The 24,451-nt window shown below is 40.3% G+C and overlaps 1 protein-coding gene across 7 annotated transcripts in view; it reads left to right on the top strand.

Moving 5' to 3' along the window:
- Positions 1 to 24,451, top strand: part of slc4a10 (solute carrier family 4 member 10) — a 251,477-nt gene that overhangs the window by 165,832 nt on the left and 61,194 nt on the right. For 4 of the 7 annotated variants that reach the window (XM_016996740.2, XM_016996738.2, XM_016996739.2 and 1 more), the window contains 9 exons: positions 3,059 to 3,150; positions 5,961 to 6,059; positions 11,051 to 11,208; positions 12,783 to 12,870; positions 13,419 to 13,565; positions 16,967 to 17,067; positions 20,250 to 20,424; positions 20,649 to 20,782; positions 23,012 to 23,257. In XM_016996740.2, coding sequence (XP_016852229.2) covers positions 3,059 to 3,150; positions 5,961 to 6,059; positions 11,051 to 11,208; positions 12,783 to 12,870; positions 13,419 to 13,565; positions 16,967 to 17,067; positions 20,250 to 20,424; positions 20,649 to 20,782; positions 23,012 to 23,257 — 1,240 coding nt within the window. The remainder of the gene's footprint in view (positions 1 to 3,058; positions 3,151 to 5,960; positions 6,060 to 11,050; positions 11,209 to 12,782; positions 12,871 to 13,418; positions 13,566 to 16,966; positions 17,068 to 20,249; positions 20,425 to 20,648; positions 20,783 to 23,011; positions 23,258 to 24,451) is intronic. The other 3 variants (XM_008118986.3, XM_008118989.3, XM_008118988.3) reach the window with 3 other exon arrangements.

The following is a 24,451-nucleotide window of genomic DNA, read 5'->3' as shown; positions in this document are numbered from 1 at the left end:
TTAAATAAATCACTACCCGAGTCCTTTCAGGGAGGTAGGGTTGTCTGTAAATAAAGTGTTATTATTATTTATTATTACCATATAGCCTAACTTTCCAGGCACTTAAGACAGAATATATATAATTGAAATAAGATTTGTAGTGGACCAATAGGAGCCCCGGTGGCTCAGTGTGTTAAAGCACCGAGCTGCTGAACTTGCAGACCGAAAGGTCCCAGGTTCAGATCCTGGGAGCGGAGTGAGCGCCCGCTGTTAGCTCCAGCTTCTGCCAACCTAGCAGTTCGAAAACATGCCAATGTGAGTAGATCAATAGGTACCGCTCCGGTGGGAAGGTAATGGCACTCCATGCAGTCATGCCGGCCACATGACCTTGGAGAAGTCTAGGACAATGGCGGCTCTTCGGCTAAGAAATGGAGATGAGCACCAACCCCCAGAGTCAGACATGACTGGAATAATTGTTGTAACACAGCAATGGAGACATGGTCTTCAGTACCTACTGCTCAGCTGTCAAATATGTGAATTAGCATAATGCTTTTGAGCTTGTTCAGAGATTCATTTAGAAACCATGACCTATTAAGATTAAGCACCAAGCCTTTCTGATCATGATGTATGATGAAAATTGTGGCAAATTTCTTCTTAGATTTTACGCCTGTTTGAGTTTAATGCCTGTAGTTATGTATAACCAGGGCAAAATACATCCTTCATCCTTTGATATTCGTGTTCTTCATTCCTGGAACATTTAAGGCTCCTTTGGACTTCAAGATCTGACAATCTTTGCAAGATCTGACAAAGTTGGAGCCTCTTTTCTCTTTGTGAAGTGAGCCATATCTGTTGACTCTTTTTGCTGTTGATGTTCAGTCATCCCTTTTCATTTTACTGCTTCTGTACATAAGATATGCCATCAACCCACAATCTTGAAATAAAGATCATGTGATTCTTGAGCATTCCCATCTCATAGCAAACCTTTCCTTCTCCTTATGTTCTTGTGTCCATGAGTAAACTGTGTACATAATCTAATCTCTACTATTGTGCATCTTCATATTCCTTTATTTTGCTCTGTCTTTGTTGTTATCTGTCTCTAACAGGCTCATCTCATCTCTGTACCTCCCTCATCTCCTAACCTTTTGGGTTCTCTATGCTCCTTGAAAGTCCAGAGGTAGTGTACTACAAACCTATCTTGCATGACCTTTAGGCCAATTCAAATGTTCATTCATGTCTTCACATCAGTTTCTTCCAACATGGCAGTTTTCATTAGAAACTTGGGTCAATAACTTTCAACAAAATTTCAAAATATCATACATGGGCTCTTTCTCCACATGCCCACAGACACATTCATCTACTTAAAGTTTTACCACATTTCTGTTCTGAATAGAGATAGTTGTGTTGGGCCGATTTCTTTTGTGACTTAAAATATATTCAGGATGGGCATCCCTTACCCAGAATTCCGGAATCTGAAGTAATCTAAAATCCAAAATTGTCCACATTGGTGGCTGAGATAGTATCACCTTGCTATTATTAAAAATATTGTGCATTAAATCACATTCAGTCTATGTGTACAAGGTGTGTATGAAACAGAAATAAAATTTGTGTTTAGACTTGGGTCCCATCTCTAAGATAGCTCATTATATATGTATTCCAAAATCCCTCCCCCAGAATCCCAAACAATTCTGGTCCCAGGTGTTTTGGATAAGGGATTCTCAACCTGTATTTGAAATTTTAGTTTTAGTTTAAATAAGTGCCAGGCTGGTTCATCTAGTTTAACACTCCCACAGAATTGTGTGAATTTTTTGTTCCTTTTAATATTGTGGCTTCCCCCACAGACCCATGGGGTTGGTGATTTATTGAATATACAAGTGGCCCCTTAGTATCTCGTTATTTCCAGGCCCTCCATGGATACCTAAATCAGTAGATGCTCAGGTCTCATCAGATACAATAGGAGCCTCCGATGGCCTAGGGGATAAAAGCCTTGTGACTTGAAGGTTGGGTTGCTGACCTGAAGGCTGCCAGGTTCGAATCCCACCCGGGGAGAGCACGGATGAGCTCCCTCTATCAGCTCCAGCTCCATGCGGGGACATGAGAGAAGCCTCCCACAAGGATGGTAAAACATCAAAAACATCCAGGCTTCCCCTGGGCAACGTCCTTGCAGATGGCCAATTCTCTCACTCCAGAAGCAACTCCGGTTGCTCCTGACACGAAGGGAAAAAAAATCAGATACAATAGTGTAGTAAAACAGAACCCCTTATATAAAATAGCAAAATCATGATTTTCTTTTTGGATTTGTTTTTATATTTCAAGTTGTGGATGGTAGAATCTGTGGATGCAGAATGTAGAAGGATGTAAATCTCCCCACTTACTCAGTGGTTCCCAATGTTTGGGCTCCCAAGTGTTTTGGACTTCAGCTTCCACAGTTCCTAACATTTGATTAGCTGGCTGGGATTTCTGAGAGTTGAAGTCCAAAACACCTGGAGGCGCAAAAATTGGTCACCACTGATGTAGATCTTCTGCTGTGGGGAAAAACATGGCAATTGAACAAGTGTCAATCCTTAGCACACTTAATAGGAAGTGAATTGCATTGAATGGAATGAGATTCCATCCTCCATAGAGTTGAAACATATATTTGTGGCATCAGTATTCCTCTTAATAGTCATCAACTGAATGTCCTTGGAAAGTACACTTTCTGCAGTAGTACTTAACTATCTTTAAGTTCATGATGGCAATTTAAACACAAGTTGAGTTGTGTGGTCTGATGAAGCAATAAACAACTTTTTCAAACTGTATAATGTAGTGTTTACAGGTTCACTCAGGCTGTGTTCTCAGTACCCATTGGATTCTTTCACTTGCTCTTAATCCCCCAAACATTTTTCAGTAGTAATAATACATTGAACTGCCCTGAAAGCAAAGGTTTAAAATTTGCCCTGGGAACATAATATGATTTTGTTTATACTTTGCTTTTGAATTCCATGCTTCATGTGGATAGACTATAAAATATGTCTTCAACTGAATGTTTTCATTGCAACAATGCAGAGAATTGTTAGTATTCTGTAATAACCATTTTTTCCAGCAGGTCAGCTTGTTTCTCCACAGTCTGCACCAGCAAGCATTGAAACCAAAAACGATGTGAGCAGAGAAAACAGCTCTGTTGACTTCAGCAAGGTATTTTTTTTTTGCTAACTGAATGAATATTTGGGTTGCAAAAATGTACTTTTGGTTGTGCAATAAAATGCATGCATCATTTCAGTGTCATGAGTTGTTACTGCTCACTGTCTCATACTACATATAGTCCACCTACAGTAAAGGGTTGTGGGGAGGAGGCTACATTAAATGTTTAAAAGTAAAAAGTTGGTTCATTTCATTCCATATCACTGTGAAGACATCATAAACTTTAGAAGAGAGTGTAAAAATATTTAGCTTCTGAGTTAAAGAGGTCTTGAGGACTAGTCAGTGACATCAGAATACGCTCAAGCCACTTCCATCTCTGAAAATGGAACATGGGAATGAAAAGTGGCATGTTTCTAGGAAAGAATGGGACTTGGACATCTTTCCACACTATCCCCTTCTCCACAGCTGTAGTTGAAGCCACAAAATAGGAATTACACATCCTCCAGATGTGGTTGAACTATAGCTTCTAGCATTTCTTGTCCCAGCTATGAAGGCTGTTGAGAGTCACGGTCCAACAACATAAATGATTAAATGAGCTTGGTACCATTCCGAGAGTTAAAGTCTAGATAGCCTCATTGAGTCCTGGAATTTAGTAGTTTCTTTGGACAAGGATCCCACGAGTCGCCTGAGCACAAAGTCCTTCTCCTATGTACTCAGTGGTGTCAGAAACATTGGTGAATGCTCATCTTTACAGGAGAAGACAGAATAAATACCAGTTTGGAGAAAATACTCAGTGCTGACTAGACCTCCAAAGGTACAACATCACCCCATAATACAGTTTCTTAGGAGGTCTCCGGAAATAGTTTCCTGATCCCAGATGAAGTCTGCATTCTATCCAAGAGCATTTTTATCTGTATTGATACTCCTTTGTGTTACAGACTAAAGCTAAGATAGCAAGCTGGATCCCTTAAAAAAAAAGGTTTAGTCAGTGGGGAGATTGGGATAACCAGCCCCAAAGAGGCCAGCCTCCTGGTCTAGTTTGTGTTGAGGGAATATGCAGGCATCTATGAACTAGAGGAACCAAGATAGCATAGTCAGCACCTTGGATAGCTCCGTGCAATGCTGGAGCTTAGCTTCCAGCTCCAGCATTGCATGGAGCTATCCAAGGTGCTGACTATGCTATCTTGGTTCCTCTAGTTCAGGCCTGCAAAACATGTGGTCTTCCAGCTGTTTTGGTCTCCAGCTCCCAGAAGTTCTGGCCAGCTCATCCAATGGCCAGGAATTCTGGGAGCTGGATGCCAAAACAGCTGGAAGGCTGCAGGGTGTACAGGCCTGCTCTAGCTGAATTTTGAGCGATGCTGATGCTGTGACATACTCTATGTGTGGGTAGATCTGGCAGTTTAGGTTGCCATAGCTTTTCAAAGCTATGCAAATCTTTTTACTTAAACTCAGCAACACCAGACCCATAAACCAAGAGAGACACACTGGCAGTTCAGTGACCACTCAAATGCTGCAACATGGTGCTGTAAAGAGATGCTTTCCAGACAAGAGGTCTTATATTCAATCCCAGATTTCTCTTTGGAGAACTGAGAGAGACCACTAGAATAATAGAATCATAGAACAGTAGAGTTGGAAGAGACCTCATGGGCCATCCAGTCCAACCCCCCTGCCAAGAAGCAGGAAATCACATTCAAAGCACCCCCGACAGATGGCCATCCAGCCTCTGTTTAAAAGCCTCCAAAGAAGGAGCCTCCACTGACTGAAATCATGAAGAGACACTGCCAGCCCACATAAATAGTGATGGGCTCAATACACTAAAATGTCTTTCTTCATATAAGGCAGCTCCCTATATTCCTAACACTCAAAAAGGACACAGTTCTCTCCTAGGATTAATCTCTATCCTCAGTATAGTTAGGGCTACTTAGGCAAAGTAAACGTCATCATATTTATGTTTTACCTTCCTTCCCAGTCCTTAGACCGCTTTTTTCCCAAGCTATTTGAATCATCCTGATGAATTTCTAGATGGAAAGTATTTCAGTAAACTCCATCTCTGTTCCCAATGTTTAGTCCAGTAACCCATGTTACATTTACAGAGGCAGAAATGGCTTGTGCAGATAAGGTGTGAAATGGGAATGAGTGATCTGATGGTCTTATAATTGTACGCCGCCCTGAGTCCCTTCGGGTGAGAAGGGCGGGATAGAAATATTGGAAATAAAATAAATTATAATTCAAATGGTCCTAATTCATGGCACTTAGTTGAGGCAGTGTCATTGCCTTTAGAGGCAGTAAACTGTATCTGGGTTTTCCTCCTGAAAGTGCTGTGTATAAGCTTTCAATTTAATTTCTTTGGTGTTTGCCTGAAAACTAATTGACAGCAAAATAACACCAAGAACAGATTTTTGACCATGTTCTGAATCCCAGCATTTGTGCCATGCCATAATAATTAATTGCCCATTGCAAAGGCATATAACAGCATGGCAGAGGAATTAATTGAGGAAAAAAGTGGCAGTTTAGCATTTGACTTCCCGAGAATATCTACAATTTGTTGCAGAATATCCTTGGAGTAAAAATTGTCCAAGGGGTGTTGCTAAAGCAAGTTTGCACTAGATGTAGTTTTGATAGTTATGGCAGTTGACCTCAGCTGAACCTGGCTGGGTCAAAGGTATGAGCAGGGATATTTTTAACCAGAATTCTCTTCTAAGGGAATTGATGCAAGCAGTGCTTTGAATCTGTGGTTGAATGTGACATCCAGTCAGTGAGTGTAACTGAGCCCGAACTAGTTATGTGCTTGCTCCATCTGGTGCCAGACAGAATATGAGAAGCAGCATTTTGTACCAGCTGAAGTCTGTTAATTGTGCGTGCAGGGACTAGGAGACCAACAAAAAGGGCATAACAATAGTCTATTTGGGATGAAACAAAGACATGAAAAAGGACATCCGCATCAGGAGGAGAGAGAGAGAGAGGTGAGGACCTAATCTGACTATCTTTCTACAGTGATTGCAAGCAGGGTCTATTTTGAAATGTCAGCACAGGTTGAAAACCATGCTCTGTTGCTATACCAGGGGAAGTCTTCACAGCAGCCTTCCTTCTGTGGGTTAATGTCCCTTGGGGCTAAATCATCTGGACGTTACCAGTTGGAAGACGGCTGCTCCAGATGTATGTACACATGTATTACATTTAAGAAATAGCCTCACAACCCTTCATGTTTTATTGAGGCTCGCACCACACATTTCGGACACACACAAAAAAGAAAGGGGGAATAACTTTGGGAGTAGAATGACATGTAAAAATACCCTGAAGAAATACCCATAAAGTTAATCAATCTTTTGACTGCTAAAATGTAATCTTGCATAATTTTGCTTTACCATTCAATTCTATAAAAAGAAGTCCCATTGAATTAAAAGGGGATTATTGCAGGTAAGTGGGTATAAAACTGCACACTTAAGGACACTAACCAATAGCAATCCAAACAGTTTATGCAAGATGTTCAGATATATTTAAAGTCTGGTGAGTCTGATCTGTTGGGAATGAAACAGACATTCAGATAGAACATTGCTTTATTTTCTGTTCAAGGATGATGCCAAACTTTGTCCAAATATTTGCTTTCATCCTCAGTTGTACACATGTGCATTCCAAAATTTCAGGTAAAGTTCATGAGACAATATAATATGATAGTAGGAAGACCTAGAGTTCATCTACACTGTCAAATTAATGCACTTTGACACCAATTTAATTGCCATGCCTCAATGTTATGGAATTGCAGTTTGGTGTTGTAGTTTGGTGATGCACAAGCACTAGTTGGCAGGGGAGGCTACAAATAAAACACCCATGATTCTATAGCACTGAGCCACGGCAGTTCAAGTGGTATTAAACTGTATTAATTATGCGGTGTAGATGTATCCCCAGCTTCAAGACTCCCAACAAGCTGTAAAGCTGAGCTGGTTGGGCCAGTCCTTCTTTCAGCTTAACATACTTCACAGTGTATTAATGAGGATAAAATGGAAGAATGGGAAGAAGGTACATAGCCTACTCAAAATCTGTGGTAGAGAAGCAAATAAGTGGATGTAAATAAATGAGTAAATAATGCAAACAATGGAAAACCAAGCTTGGTGGAAGATGATTTGTAGATTTATTTTCAGTGAGGAGAGACTAGGGACCTCGTCACACTAGAGCTTGGATCTTCTTTAAATCCACTTTAGGGAGGAGGCTTTAAACAGCTCAGCCAGACAGGTCCTGGACCTCACCAAACTACAAACTCCAGAATTCTGCAGGAGGCAGAAACTGGATTTAAAGTGTGATGGGCAGTATTTTCTTTCTGATCCAAAATTCTTAGCATAACAAAAGAACAGCGCAAAGTGACCTAAAAGGCCATGACGGATCTTTTATGTTGTGGTTTTAAGATCCCTGTGCTGTGTTGACTGCCTTGATTTCCCATTCAACTATATCTTGTGCATCAATTGTTACTATCCATACAGAAATCAACTATCACAATAAACAATACCAGTGTCTACTTTTACAATAGTGCATACATTTTATTATCTTCCTCCGATTTTGTTTGCCTCTGACAAAGAACTGAACTGGACATTCTTTTGATCAGTGAAAAAAAAACAGTGGGAAAGAGAACAACATATTTTTTACACATTCACACAGACCACATTCACACATCATCATCATCAACAACAACACAGTGAAATTTTCTTTTTAAAAAATTCTGACATGACTTCCTTTTTGCCACAGTGTATGAGGCCTCAATTACAGTCTTTCAATCAAAAGTCACTCCAAATCCTTTCCAAACATGTACATATGCTATCCTCCATCTGTGGTGTAGCCTTCCTCAAAAGTACTGTTATATTTCAAGTGATCAGTGATAAATCCTTGGTATTGGATCAATATGTAACTAAAAATTATTTTCCCATAAGGAATATGGAAATGAGATGGCAAAACAGCCAAAAGAGGCTTTGTTTGGGCTGAATTTTTGGAGATGTTAAAAGTTTTTGAAAGAGATTTCATGACACAGACAACTCCATTATGCTTAAATTCTGTCTACGTGCCAGAGCCATTTGCAAGAAAAACCACTTCATAAACACTGTTGAAGACGTAGCACACTGCTTCTGACAGATGGCTCTGAGATAGACATTAAAATGGTCACTTTAACAGTTTATATTGGATTTGGTCACTGTTTTTGTGTTTAGAGTGGAAATAGGAAAGCAAATGGGAAAAAGTACCGAAGATTGAAATTCTCAGACTAGGAAGCTGTGATATCAATTTGAACATGTTTTGTGAATCACTTTATTTCCCTCTTCATAACATTTAGTAAAGTATTATGGGAAGAATGCAAATAAAATATGTTTATGAGCACCAGACCGTTAGCTGGTGCCATTTTGAAATGAATGGAGCAAACCAGAGACAAAGCCTGTAAATGTTTTTAACTGTTGCGTTTCCAGGTTTGCTTTAGAGTTGCATTCTTCGGAGGGCTGGAATATAAATGCTGCTGGTGAATTGTTTTGCAGGATGGCTGCACGTGTGATTTTATTAGACCCAATTTTCCATGGGAAATGTCAAGTTTGTCTCGGGTTTTATTACAACCAAAGTGGTAGCTGTTCCAGAATATAGGTTAAATGCATATAGCTTGATCTTCAAAGGCCCTGTTAACAGCTTGGCTGGCTGCCTTGGAACTCACTTTGAGAGAAAGGCAGTATATAAATGAATGAATAAATACATGAATGAATGAAAGATAGATAGATTATGGAATAGTCTTGTGACAGATCAACAGAACTATATTCCTCCCATAAATATTGCATTAGAATACAATTAGAAATTAAGTGACTCTCCAAGGAAGGGTATAAATTCAAGAAAGAAAGACTATGGAATGGTTTTGGAGTCTTTGTATGTCATTGTAGATTTTTGAAAAACGAGGAAGACAGGAAAAAATAAATCCATTGTTATACTATGTTATAATATGAATTCATATACTTATAATAGGATTAATCTATAATATTCTTTTTGTATGTGCTAGAGTAGTACACCAAAATAGAAATTCCCTGCCGTGAGTAAATTTTGCCTTTTTTCATTTTTTCTCAGTTCAAAAGTCAGGCTTCCACAGCAGCTGTAGTGAGCACAGAGAATTTGAATGCTGGTGATAGTGGATCAGCCAGATGGAAGTCATCAGGTTGGAAAAGGTTGTGCTCAGTGACAGCTGGCCGTTCCATGCCAGTTGTGATATGCATCTACTCTGGGCTTTAGACAGAATTGAAAAGGAACTTGAATACCTCATTACATTTCAGATCAAAATTTGGAACAGAGTCCACATTCCATTGATATTGAAGGGTGTCTATGCCCACTGTACAATGTAGCTTCATGTTTGATATTTCCCCTATCTTTTTTAACATAACTCCTTATTTTTTAGAAATATAATCCTGCTCATTAATCACAAAGTTGTTTCCCACTCACTGTTTTGTATCAATAGGTGTTCTTAAGATATTTGAGTTCTCAATTCGATCACTCCTCGGAATGTGTTTATTACAGTTCACCTTCATAGGTTCCATAAGTGGAAAATCCTTCATAGGTTGCTTAGGTGAAGATTACTTTTCATGATGCTTTGAGTGAGAGGTAATATCAGCCTGACAGCTTACAGTCCTCGCAAAGACATGTGGCAGAATCATTTATCAATACAGAGATTTTGGAAAAGTCATCTTAGTTACTCTGGATACTGTGGTCATGATTCTTGTGTGCCTTTAAGTTGCCTGTAGACTTGTGGTGACCCCATTAAGGGTATTTTTTTTTAAGGGAAGGAATACTCAGAGATAGTTTTGCCAGTTTGTTCTTGTGAAATACAGCCTATAGCACTCATGCTTGGTAAAGTAAGAGGCAGTAGGACAGTGATTCTCAACCTGTGGGTCCCCAGATGTTTTGGCCTTCAAGTCCCAGAAATCCTAACAGCTGGTAAACTGGCTGGGATTTCTGGGAGTTGTAGGTCAAAACACCTGGGGAACTAAAGGGTGAAAACCACTGCAGTAGGAGAAGAGGAAGACCACATTACAGGTGGAGAGACTCCGTCAAGGACACCATAGTCTTGAGTTTGTAAGAGCTAAATAGGACTCTTAATAACTGTATTTTGGAGGTCTCCCATGCATTGAGTTACCATATGTTGAAGCTGATTTGATGGCATTTAACAGTTGTCAGCTCGCATCTCAACCCTTTTAATTATTAAAAATTATTCTAATTACTTTACATGAAACTTATATATAATGGCCATGATCCAATGTAGAATTGGCTCATATCACTGATAAAATCTGAGTCATAATAAGACTTCGTACCTTCCTGAGGCAAGTTGCTTCTATCTTACCTCACCTCGTCCTTTACAGTTGCTTTTGCTGCTGTACCAATTGTGGCTGTGCTGGATTTCCTGACCTTCATGCCTCCCATTGCTGTGCTTTAAAGAGTTTTAAACTATTAAGGTTTAAATTTTAAATGTGAACATTTAAACTTGACTGCTTTAAAATTTAAACAGTACTTGCCTCAAGGCAGCACCATGAAACGTAAAGAGCTTTTTCACAATACTCATAGTACCAAGCAGCCTTTAAGAAAGCACCAACACCAATGCCTTTAAGATATAGAAAATCCTTGGTGTTTTTTTTCTTGCACTGCATTTCATGACTTAAACAAAGATGTGTTCATTAAAAAGTGCCTGTTTCAGATGGCTAATGACTTATTTGATCAATTGCTGGACATTCTAAACTTGCAATTATTTTAATTGACTGACCTTTACAATTAATTTATGAGCGCTTGTATGGTTACTGATAAATATTTGTGCTTATCTAAGTTGTTCTGTGATTAATGATCCATGCTGCAAAATACTAAGGCAAAAAGTAGCCTTTACATCTATTAAGTTCTCTTTGCTATTTCCCATATAGGCTTTCCCCCTGTGTGATTTTCTTTTTCTTTAAATGATCAGGTTGATCTGCATTTCATGAAAAAGATCCCTCCTGGAGCTGAGGCTTCAAACATTTTGGTCGGTGAGCTTGAATTCCTGGAACGTGCGGTAGTGGCTTTTGTTAGGTTGTCTCCTGCCGTACTGCTTTCGGGACTGGCAGAGGTTCCAATTCCGACAAGGTAATTTGTAACCCAGGCTAAGAAAGAAATGAAAGGTGCCATTGTTGATTCCAAATCTGCACTCAAATGGACAAGGTTTGGAGCTTTAATAGGAGATATATCGAATTTGAGATGCTGTAGTCCACTGGTTCTCAACCTGTGGTTCCCCAGGTGTTTTGGCCTACAACTCCCAGAAATCCCAGCCAGTTTACCAGCTGTTAGGATTTCTGGGAGTTGAAAGCCAAAACATCTGGGAACCCACAGGTTGAGAACCATTGGTGTAGTGACCACCAACCTACCCGTTTATTGGCCAGAGGGCTCTAATCCTGTTATTCAGAATTCACTAATAGATAAATCCCTAAAGGCAAAGGTTTACCATTGACAATAAGTCTAGTCGTGTCCAACTTGGGAGTGATGCTCATCTCCATTTCTAAGCCGAAGAGCCAGCATTGTCCGTAGACACCTCCAGTGTATGTGGCTGGCATGACTGCATGGAGTGTCGTTACCTTCCCGCAGAAGTGGTCTCTATTGATCTACTCACATTTGCATGTTTTCGAGCTGCTAGGTTGGCAGAAGTTGGGGCTAACAGTGGGAGTTCACCCCTACTCCCCGGATTCGAACTGCCGACTTTTCGGTCAGCAAGTTCAGCAGCTGAGTGGTTTCACCCACTGCTCCATCGGGGCTCAGTACCCTACCAAACTATAAATCCCAAGATTGCCTAAGAAGAAATTGTGGAATTTAAAATGCCATCAAAGGGCTATAACAGGTCGGTGTGGATACCTTCCAAATGTGCACAAAAGGTTTCAGTACTGAAGAATATATTGTTCCAAACTTGGTTTGTGAGGCTTGAGTGTGGTGTCTTCTCCTTTCCTGATTTCTCTTTGTAATAAAACTGGGAGCAAAGCTCAGGCTGATATTCTTCCTTACTGTGTTTTTGCTCCAAATGTGCAGAGGGGTTAAGAGCCAGACCATAAGCTCTTGTGGCTATTTGATTGTCCCCTTTTCTAGAAAAAAGTCGTTCATTCATATGAGGGCAGTGTTTATATTGTCCCACAATGTGAAAAAAGGGGAGTGACTGCATTTACTTTTTTAAAAGAAATCTAGTTCCCACTAGTATTATTTTGGAATTGAACCTTTATTACAGTGGTTTTAAACCTGTGGGCCACGAGGTATTTTGGCTGACAACTCCCAGAAATCCCAGCCAGTTTACCAGCTGTTACAATTTATGGGAGTTGAAGGCCAAAACATCTGGGTACCCACAGGTTGAGAACCACTGTTTTATTACCTCCCAAAAATAACTTTTCCCTCATCTGAATTGTCCCTCCTTCTCTTTCCCACCCTTAAATGAGAACAGAGCTTGACAGCTTCCAGTTGTGGGAGGATGTGGAATGTGGAGACAAAACTATAGTCCAGACATGGTCATTTAAAATATATTTATATGATGCATCATTTTAAAAAAATATATTGTATTGAAGCTCCCTAAGTTTTTAAATAACCATGTAAGATAAGTCATCATTTCTTGCAGATTGGTTCAAGTGCTAGAGTTCTTTGAAATAAATATCCTCTGAATAGTTTTGTTTTTTCTTCATTTGTAGATTTTTATTCATTCTCCTGGGACCTCTAGGAAAAGGCCAACAGTACCATGAGATTGGAAGGTCAATTGGAACATTAATGACAGATGAGGTATTTATCGGTTAATGGTAGTTGGTTCAGATTGATTTCACCCTTAGAATCGTAGAGTTGGAAGAGACCTTATGGGCCATCCAGTCCAACCCCCTGCGAAGAAGCAGGAAATCGCATTCAAAGTTATAAAGCTTCTTGTGTTAAGATTTAATTTTACCTCCTGGTATAGTTTTAAAAACTCACATAATTAAACAGCAATTTGTTTAAATCAAAATTTGGGACCATTTGAAAGATAAAAAGCAAACACAAACCAAAGACAAAGTACGAGTTCATTTTCCACAATGGGTTACACTGAAAACTTGCAATGAAATAGGTTGTATGCTTCAATGAGAACCAATCAACCATTTGTTTACGAGTTTATTTTATGCTTTCACCTTTTAAAACAGTGTTCTCAACCTTTAGTATTCTAGATATTTCAGAGCTTCAATTTCCACAATCCTTGACTTTTGATACTGCTAGCTGGAGCTTTTTGGAGTTGGAATCCAAAGGATCAGCTAAAAGTTGAAAACCACTATAATATCTGATGGATTTAATGTTTTCTCTCACAGGTATTTCATGATGTTGCATACAAAGCTAAAGATCGGAATGACTTGCTTGCTGGAATCGATGAGTTTCTTGATCAGGTGACTGTTCTTCCTCCTGGAGAGTGGGACCCAGCAATTCGTATAGAACCTCCCAAAAACATCCCTTCCCAGGTGGGTGTAAAGTTCACATTACTCGATCATAGATGTATCTACTTAAGTGGCAATGATTTAAAACTGTAGAATTGTTTATTAACTTGTAATAAGAATACCAGACAAACTTTTCTACTTGTTGTCCACATTTTGTGAAAAAAGTGTTCTCTTGTTGTCCATGTTTTGTGAAAAAAAATTAATCCTGCGCAAACAATTGATCAGAATTTTAGTTCACAGAATGGACATTTCCATAATCTATGATAGCAGTGAAAGTTTCTACTAGGAAAATCAAATGGATTTGGTTCCAGTAGCGATTTCCCATTGACCCTGTGTTGATAACGTTTTTGAATTCATTCTCATCCCAACCGCCCATGGAGAGATAGGGCGGGATACAAATAAAGTTTTATTATTATTATATTGGGGCGTCTGGTGGCACAGTGTGTTAAAAGCGCTGAGCTGCTGAACTTGAGGACCGAAAGGTGCCAGGTTCAAATCCCGGGAGCGGAATGAGCACCCGCTGTTAGCCCCAGCTCCTGCTAACCTAGCAATTCGAAACATGCAAATGTGAGTAGATCAATAGGTACCGCTCTGGCGGGAAGGTAACGGCGCTCCATGCAGTCATGCCAGCCACATGACCTTGGAGATGTCTATGGACAACGCCGGCTCTTCGGCTTAGAAATGGAGATGAGCACCAACCCCCAGAGTCGGTCACAACGACTTAACATGAGGGGAAACTTTTACCTTTACCTTTATTGTTATATTATTGTATATGGCAGAGAACGTGCAAAATGTTGATTGACAATGCTAGAGGTAGTGACAATCCAACAACATATAAAATACTATGGACCTCTCTTATCCAAGGTGCCATATGTTACATGGCTCTGTTGATACTGTTTTCTGATTTCAAAAATATGTACAGCAAGACCACTGAAACAATGGGGGATATGTCCCCAGCTCGAGTGCGGTTACCTGAAAGCATGGATATGACTGACCATCATTAAATGTTACATGGTGTTATATGGTCTCTAAAATGCATACTTATCACAAGTCTGTCTGTGGCATTTTGTTCTAGTTGCAGCTTCAAAACATTTTCAAGGGCAGTCCCACTCAGAGCACATTATAGTAGTCTAATTGGAGATAAGAAATGAACCACTATGGCTAGTTCTACTTTCTCCAAGAAAAGCCCACAGCAGGCACAGAATTAGAGCAAAGGTGGTCCTGACCACTACACGAACCTAGCATTCCAGAACTAGAACTGGATTTAAGAGCTTTGGTTCTCTGGAACCCCAAGCCACCAGCCTGATATTTCAGAGGGAATGCAACCTATCCAGAAATGGCTGTGATCCCAATCCCATATTGGTTTTTCTACTAACCTGCTGCATTTCCATCTTGTCTGAATTAAGCCTGAATCTGTTCACTTGCATATAGGAATTTATAGCATCTAGATAGCAATTCAGGAGAGATAGAGCTGGGTATGGAGTTGTTGTGTGTTTTCCAGGCTGTATGGCCATGTTCCAGAGGCATTCTCTCCTGACACATCTATGGCAGGCATCCTCAGAGGTTGTGAAGTATGTTGGAAAAAACTAAGCAAGGAAGGTTTATATATCTGTGGAAGGTCCATGATGAGAGAAGGAACTCTTGTCTGCTGGAGCCCAGTTTGAATATTTTAATTAATCGCCTTGATTAGCATTAATGGCCTTGCCAGATTCATGTCCTGGCTTCTTCCTGCCTGGGGGAATATTTTGTTCAGAGGTGTTAGCTGCCCCTGATTGATTCATGTCTGGAATTCCCCTGTTTTCAGAGTGTTGTTCCTTATTTACTGTTCTGATTTTAGACTTTTTAAATACTGGTAGCCAGATTTTGTTCATTTTCATGGTTTCCTCCTTTCTGTTGAAATTGTCCACATGCTTGTGGATTTCAGTGGCTTCTCTGTGTAGTCTGACATGATAGTTGTTAGAGTTGTTAATTAAAACTTTCACACTGGCCTCCAATAGACAAGAGTTCCTTCCCCCACCCTGGACGTTCCACAGATATATAAAACCTTTACTTCTACCTTACCGTCGTAATTAATCATTGCAATGTTTTAATAAAACCCACATTGTTGTATTTTAATGTGACAATGCTTCATAATTCTCCCATCTCTGATTGTGCCTCATCTGGAGTTCATTGTTACCTGAAACAAGTTTTTTCCATGAATTCGGAAAGTCATGTCACCATTAATTTGGTTGACACAGAGTTGGATCCCATTCCTGATGACATTTAATAAATAGTGATGGGGTTGATGCATGAAGTGTTTTTATGCCTCAATTCCACTTCATGCCCTTTCTTGTCGGGTCCATGTCACTTCATGGATCTTCTAACTAAATGCTTCTGACCTAACATGAAAATAGAAGAGGGGTGGAGATGACAGTGGATCTGAGTGAAAATGCTGAGTTTGGAAAGGGTAGTTCATTGGACCATATCTCTGGAGATTCTGGGAGTTCTAGTCCAAAATAGTAATGTTGGTAACATGCCAAAAGGTCCTACCTCTTACTGTCTTGTCCTCAACCCCCAAACTATGACTCAGTTCTAGCACAGTAGTTGCTATATGCTAAGAACCAATGAGGAGCTGTGGAGGAGGAAAGCCATGACTCAAAGCATGTGTGCACTTCCCACATAAACATCTGTGTTCCTATTCTATGGAATTCTGTGGTTTTTAGCATGGAATGCTCTGATTTAACAGCATGTCACCCATCAGCAGCCATCAAGCCAATATCTTTCTATGGTAATAAATTCTAAGTCCCTCTATGAGCCCTTCCACACAGCCATATATCCCAGAAAATCAAGGCAGAAAATCCCATAATATCTGCTTTGAACTGGGTTATCTGAGTTCACACTGCCATATATTCCAGTTCAAAGCAGGAAATGTGGGATTTTATTCAGCTGTGTGGAAGGAGCCTATATATTACAAATCCCAGGTTTATATATATATATAGGATGGAACCATGGCAGTTATAGTGGGATGACACTGCTATGACTGTGTAGTACAGATACATTCTGCAATCCTTCTTTTAAAAATCTAGTTGCCACTTTTTCTAGCCAAGCTGCCAAGTGTTAACAAAGACGGGTGCCTTTCCTGTGGCAGGGCTGGTGCTAAAGCTGAGAGGGGTGTTATTAATTGATAAGCAGGCTCCTCCTGTCCTTGCTGTTTTCAAGCTGCTCCTGTCAAATTGTGGATGGCCTATCCAGATGCCAACAGTCCTTACAGATTAAACACTCTGTTGTGTGATTTCTATCATTTGTGAAGAAAAACTGTAAAAGAGTTCTTGAAGCATGAACAACCTGCTAACTGACCTTAGCCGTTTCCTTTCCAGTCAGTGATTTGAAATGGGATGGAGGGAGGGAAGGAAAGCACAGAAATAATATCTCTTTATTCCGTTTAGGAAAAGCGTAAGATTCCCAGCGTGCCAAATGGAACTGCTGCCCATGGAGACCCAGAGCCACTTGGAGGACACTCAGGGCCAGAATTGCAACGTACTGGAAAGTTAGTAACAAATAGCAATGGAGATAATGGTTGAGTGCTTGAACATGAGGGGAAAATGAAGAAGTGTCTGAAAACCCCAACAAAATAATTGTCATCAAGTCCTTTTCTCAGACTTACCACTTCTCCCACCATAGGCTCACATATTTCTTATTCTCCCAAGCCGGGAGTGCAGTAGAGATAGTCCAGTGAAGAGGATCCTTGTTGTTGTCCTCTCCTCGACTGTATCTGATACTACTAGCACTTTTATGGCCCAGTTCTTTTTAGGAGCCAACCCAGGATTTTATCAAGCATGTTTGTTTTATATGATTTTATTAGTTTTATGACTTGCTTTATTGTTGATTGATTTGTGTTATCGTTATGTTTTATATTGTCTGTTTTGCCTGGGCTTGGCCCCATGTAAGCTGCCCCAAGTCCCCTTGGGGAGATGGGGCGGGGTATAAAAATAAAATTATTATTTTATTGTATGACACAGCAAACAAGATAGACATGCTGGATTTCATATCACAAAATCATAAGTCGAACACTTCCCAAGCGTTTAGGACTGTGTGATGTATTTTCAGATGATGTGTGCAGATCTCAGTAGGGTGGCCTTTTGCAGTTGACAGATTGTAATTTTGTCAATATCTACTGTTTCCAAATGCTGGCTGAGATCTTTTGGCATGGCACCCAGTGTGCCCATCACCACCGGGACCACCTGCACTGGTTTCTGCCAGAGTCTTTGAAGTTCAATCTTGAGGTCCTGATAGCGGCTGAGTTTTTCCTGTTGTTTTTTGTCAATGCGACTGTCACCTGGGATGGCAACATCAATGATCCAAACCTTTTTCTTTTCCACAACTGTGATGTCTGGTGTGTTGTGTTCCAGAACTTTGTCAGTCTGGATTCGGAAGTCCCACAGTATCTTTGCGTGCTCATTTTCCAATCCTTTTGCAGGTTTGTGATCCCACCAGTTCTTTGCTGCTGGGAGATGGTACTTGAGGCATAAGTTCCAATGAATCATTTGGGCCACATAGCTGTGCCTCTGTTTGTAGTCTGTCTGTGCGATTTTCTTACAGCAGCTGAGGATATGATCAATGGTTTCATCGGTTTCCTTGCACAGTCTGCATTTTGGGTCATCAGCTGATTTTTCGATCTTGGCCTTAATTGCATTTGTTCTGATGGCTTGCTCCTGGACTGTAAGGATCAGGCCTTCTGTCTCCTTCTTCAGGGTCCTATTCGTGAGCCATAGCCAGGTCTTCTCCTTATCAGCTTTTCCTTCAATTTTGTCAATGAATCAGCTTTTCCTTCAATTTTGTCAAGGAAAATAATAATAATAATAATAATAATAATAATAATAATAATTATTATTATTATTATTATTATTATTATTATTATTATTATTATTATGTTCTGTAGTCTGCTAGCTGGTGTCTGCATTGCTGTGCAGACACTTAGCAGAACACAGATGATGAGGCTAGAGCTCCCCAATCCTCACTTGCCATTCTCCTCCGTGCCAGGTTGGCAGCCAGATAGATGAGTGGTGAGGACTCAGATAATGATTGTGGAAGGCTATAGGCCAGGCATGGATAAATTTTGGCCCTCCGGGTATTTTGGACTTCAACTCTCACAATTCCTAACAGCCGGAGTTGAAGTCCAAAACACCTGGAGGGCTGATGTTTGCCCATGCCTGCTATAACCTCTGGTCCTCAATTGACTTCCTTATCATCCTCCCAATTTCAAGGAGATGGAGAGTCAGGAAGGGATCGTGGACATCTGTAGCCTGTAGTCTGTACCTTTCCAGGCTGCATGGGGATGTGATGGAGAGTCATTCTCCTCCCCTGCTGCCAGAGACTTTCTCCCCCCTGCAAGGCCACATTGAAAATTTGTGCCAATTAATATTTTAACACAGCACATACCCCATCATAGCATAATAACAAAAAGGTTTTCATATACAATATTTTGTGTTGCACATGATATAGATTATTTGATGAGAGGAATTCATCTTGTTATGCCTGTCTGAAGTACTGCCTTTGTAGAGATGCACAGAGAGAGCTCTTTCTTGATGTTTAATCCACCCATGACAAATAGGTGTGTTCAGAAATTGAAGTGGAAGACTTGCTCCATGCATGTGCATGACTGCTTGTGCCATATACCAATAAGGCAGCACACACAATGTAGGCACCTGACACTTGACATCAGCATGTAGCCATGGTTGACAAAATGAGCCTTTCTGGAAGTTGTTGGACTGCTAATCCCAGGATTATTGGCAAGGGCTGATGGGGGTTTGACTTTCAACAACATTTGCTTGATCCCCACTCTGATTTATGGCCAGGCAGGTAGATGGCACATGACCAATGAGTGACAAGATGGGAGATTCTTCCAGATATATTGATATTTTTACCCAAAACAGGTGAAACCTTAGAGTCTTAGAGAGAGAAAAATATATAAAGTGGGTCTTGCAATTTTAATATCTGCCTTTCCTTGAATTATACTGAATCACACCAGAAGCGACTTGCAGTTTCTCAAGTCGCTCCTGACACACACAAAAATACTGAACTGAAAAAGTTACTATCATGCCATTTATCTGTTACTTCTGTGGTGATATGGCCATTGCCTGGTCTGCTTTAAGCATTTTAACACGGGTGGCCATGAAATCTTTGTATCTGATGTGAATGGTTTACAAAAGTTTACTTAAACCGATTAGAGATTAATATACACAGAAAACAATCCCCCACCCTTTCTGCTTTCTTTCTTTTATGAAACAATTTTTTTTAGCCATGGTTTGTATATAATCAATAAAAAGATAAAAGTAAAGGACATATATGCTCAAGGTTAATTTTCAAGACATTGCACCGTCCTGCAGTGAAGCATCTATAAAGAAAGTTCATCAAGGCTGTTACCAGAGAAGAGGACACCTCAAAGCAAATAGTATAATGTAAAGCCAGATTTTGTACATAGAACACTTCTATTACATGGACTGCTGTAGAAATAATTAAAGGACAGGAAGGGAAAACCATGTATGAGCATGTTAGGATCATTTTCAGAAAGGGTTCATCTGCTTCATGTCTTTTAAAAATAAAAATGAACACCAGGAGTAAATTTAAATGGCTTTTTAAAGCGTGAACATGATGGGAGCAGTAAGTTTAATTGCATTTCAAAATTAAGGAGCAAGTTTTGGTTAAAGTCTTTCTTTTTTATTCTTGTAGGCTTTTTGGAGGCTTAATTTTAGATATCAAGAGGAAAGTGCCATTCTTTTTGAGTGACTTCACGGACGCATTCAGTTTGCAGTGTCTCGCATCATTTCTGTTTCTCTACTGTGCGTGTATGTCTCCTGTTATCACGTTCGGCGGTCTTCTGGGAGAAGCGACGGAAGGTCGTATAGTATGTGTTGTTCTTTAATCAGCATTCGCATTTTGCATATTTTGTATCTTTTTGATAGATGATTGGCATTTTCTACGCATGAATGATTCATTGAAAACAGCAAACACATTTGGAATGTTGCATTTGTTAAAACAAAACAAATCCCCCTCCTCAAAGTTACAAGAGCTCTTTTGCTAAGAAATATTTGCTCTAACTTTCTCATTGTGCATTTTTTCCACACACAGAGTGCAATAGAATCTCTGTTTGGTGCGTCTATGACTGGAATCGCCTACTCACTTTTTGGTGGGCAGCCACTTACCATCTTGGGCAGCACAGGACCAGTTCTGGTCTTTGAAAAGATATTATTCAAATTTTGCAAGTAAGTACCATGCTTGTTTGTTTTTTTAACTTGGGGTTTTTCAGTATTTCTGTCTTGTTTTCCTTTTAGCCTAGAAATAATCAACATCTAAAAACAGATCAATTTTGTATGATCTGCAGCATTCGTAATAATTATGTGTTTTCTTTTTGTTGTCTAAAATATACATACTTTGGCTTCTCTCTACTGTTGCATAGGACCAGGAATTATTCAGTACAATATGTTCTTGGTGCTCTGGCTGGCCACAAGGCACTGTCCCTGTTTTCCCTAAAATACTATAAAATTTAGAAGCTTATTCTATGAGTTGTTTTGTTTAGTTTAGATGTCATACTTCACGGTTTTCATTATGTTACCTACAACATTATTGACCCCAATTGGAAGTTGCTGTGATTTTACTGATTGTTATTTTAGTGTAAATTTTATTTTTGTGTAATAATGTGTTTTTATATTGTTGTGTATTGTATGTCTGTATCTTTGTTGTAAACCACCCTGAGTCCCTTCTGGGAGATAGGGTGGTATATAAATAAAGTTTTATTATTAAATTTATTCTCTATTTCAGGACTCCTGGTGCTTTTGGTCAGAGCAAGATGAGGGCCTTTTGCTTTGACAGAGCAGATTTGTTCATGTTGAATAGGGAATTTCTTGAAGGCAGGAGAGTGCCGTTGGTGCATATAATTCTTAATGTGAATTTATTTCTCTGACTGTAATTAATTAGTTCCAGGAATCTATTTACAATTCAGTCCAAAGCTGATGTAGGTGTATATGTGTGACAGAGGTCCTCCAGGTCAGTCGTGGGGTCGATCGGGGTATTGGGTAGCAGCCTGTGCTCGACGGGGTTACACTCCTCCTGAGGACCCAGCTCCAGAGTTTGGGGGTCCTCATGGACTTAGAGCTGACGCTTAATACTAAGGTGTCGGTGGTGGCCGGGAGGGCCTTTGCACAATTAAAGCTTGTGTGCCAGCTGCGACCATACTTTGTGAAATCTGACTTGGCCACAGTGGTCCACACCTTGGTTACATCCAGATTGGATTATTGCAACGTGCTCTACGTGGGCCTACCTTAGAAGACAGCCCGGAAATTCCAACTAGTACGAAGATCCGCAGCCAGGCTTTTAACTGGAGCTAATTATAGTGAACGTACAACACCCCTATTGAAACAGCTCCACTGGTTGCCGATAAGTTTCTGGGCCCAATTCAAGGTACAGATAATGACTTATAAAGCCCTAAACAGTTCGGGTCCCGCCTATCTCCGTGATCGCATCTCCCCCTATGTACCAACACGGACTCTTAGATCCTCCAGGGAGGCCCTCCTTTCACTCCCACCACTGTCCCAAGAGCGGTTCGTGGGGACAAGGTAGAGGGCCTTCTCAATAGTGGCCCCCCAACTTTGGAACACCCTCCCCAGGGAGATAAGGCAAGCCCCTTCACTATCCTCCTTCCACAGGGACTTGAAAACCTGGTGGTTCCAACAGGCCTTTGAAAATTATTAGCTCCAGATCCTACCCTGGCCACCAGCTAGGACCCTGCTTGCACTTTACCTACCTCCCTGGCCCTACCACACATCGTTGGACTAGTCTAACCCTCTTATAGCTGCTCTACAGGCAGTGAGATCGAGAAACCCAGTTTGCACTTTACCCACCAGCTTGCACTTTACCCACCCCCATCTCTATATTACTTCGTTGCACTAGCCCTGGCCCGGCTTCCCATAGTGTCTAGCCCCTACCTGGAATCTTGTCCATTGGTAGTTGAACTTCACCCAATGGGTCAGCATTGAAGTGGTTTTTAATTCTACATAAGTATGTTGTGTCAATAGTAATTATGTTGATGTTTTATTATGGTTGTGTTTGTATGTTTTTGTGTTGATAATTGAATGTTTTATCTATGTTGGAAACCGTACTGAGTCCCTTCGGGGAGATAAAGTTTTATGATGATGATGATGATGATGATGATGATGATGATTATTATTATTATTATTATTATTATTATGTGACAGAAGCATCAGAGAAGGTCAGTTTCTAAGCACCAAATACAACTTACAGCCTTATTACGACAACACAGTTTATGGCATCCCATTGATTATGTATACAGTGTCATATGCATCTATTTGCCTTGTTATGCTTCCCTGAAACAGCTGTTCTTTTCCATTCTTTTGTTTTTGGATCCATGATTTTTTACGAAATGATACTGAAATATTGAACTATTGCAATATTTTCTTTCCACCATGTGTTTATAGAGATTATGGGCTATCTTACCTTTCTTTGAGAGCGAGTATTGGCTTATGGACAGCAACTCTGTGCCTCATTCTGGTTGCAACAGATGCAAGTTCCCTCGTCTGCTACATTACTCGCTTTACGGAAGAAGCTTTTGCATCCCTTATCTGCATCATTTTCATTTATGAGGCCTTAGAGAAACTCTTTCATCTCAGCGAGACATATCCAATCAACATGCATAACAATTTGCAGCTACTGACACAATACTCGTAAGTACATTTGCATTGGTTTGTTATCAATCAATAAAGTTTATTGCACTAGCCATAGGCCATGACATCAATAACATACAACCTTTATAAAAACATTCCAATGTAAAGCAAAACCCGTTCAAGATTTAAAAACTAGTACTTTAAAATTTTGCTGGCAGAAACCTAGCAATAACAGAGTCTAGTCTGTGACCTCCTTAACCATCTCCCTTTCCCTATCTGGTCTCCGGCGAGGTTTTTGCTACTCTATCTCTGATCTTTTGGGCAGCGATTGCAAATGTGGCTACTTTTAGTGTTATATTTTTATCATAATCTGCTAGTAAGGCACCAATCACGGCAGGTTCTTGCCATGCTGCCCTTTCTTTAAGAAGTGTTCCCAGGAGATTTTTTCTGGGGTCATTATACAAAGGGCAGTACAATAGATAGTGAGTTAGATCTTCTTTTTCCCCGGCGCCACAAATGCAAAGCCTTTGGGCATGAGGGATCCCTCTGTATCTCCCTTCTAGCCAGTTTGAGGGCATTGTTTGGAAACGCAGGGCTGTAAAGGCTTTCCTCAACTCAGCTGACGTTAGGTCTTGAAGGTATTGTTGGCAGTATTGGTCACTCTTTAGTCTGGGATACCATATAGAAAAACTTTGCTTTTTACTAATCTCTAAATTGTCGGCTGCATCCTTCTCAAAGATATTGTCCCTAATCGCCTTCCTGTCTAGCTGCATTAGAGTTGTTATTGACCCGTCAAAATATTGATGGAGCAAGGCTAGCCAGGATTGCACCCAACCTCCCCGTTTAAACTGTTCCCTCAAGCATTGCTTTGCTATGCTCTCCTCCTCCATTCCTAGCAATCTCTTCCCATACGAGATGTTAAGCTTGTGCATTCTGGCCTTGAGTGAGGGAAGATCTAATTCCAGTCTTAACAAGGTGGCTGGGGTCCCCGAGGGAAGGGCTAAAAGAGCTCTTGCAAACTTGTTCTGGATGCATTCAACCTGTTCTGTGTTACCTTGCCCCCAAATTTCCGCTCCATATAACAGTTGGGGTAAAATTTTAGCGGCAAAAATCTTTACTGTGGGACAAACCAGTGAACCTCCCTTTGTTTTTCCAAAGGCTAGGATTGCTTTCGCTGACCTCCAGGCAGATAATTTGGCTGCCTCTATATGGTTCTTCCATTTACCGTTGTATGCGAAGTGTAAGCCCAGGTAT

The sequence above is a fragment of the Anolis carolinensis genome, chromosome 1 (assembly GCF_035594765.1).
Source record: "Anolis carolinensis isolate JA03-04 chromosome 1, rAnoCar3.1.pri, whole genome shotgun sequence".
Taxonomy (NCBI): domain Eukaryota; kingdom Metazoa; phylum Chordata; class Lepidosauria; order Squamata; family Dactyloidae; genus Anolis; species Anolis carolinensis.
Note: the sequence above shows the minus strand (reverse complement) of the source record. Positions and strands in the feature narration are given on the sequence as shown.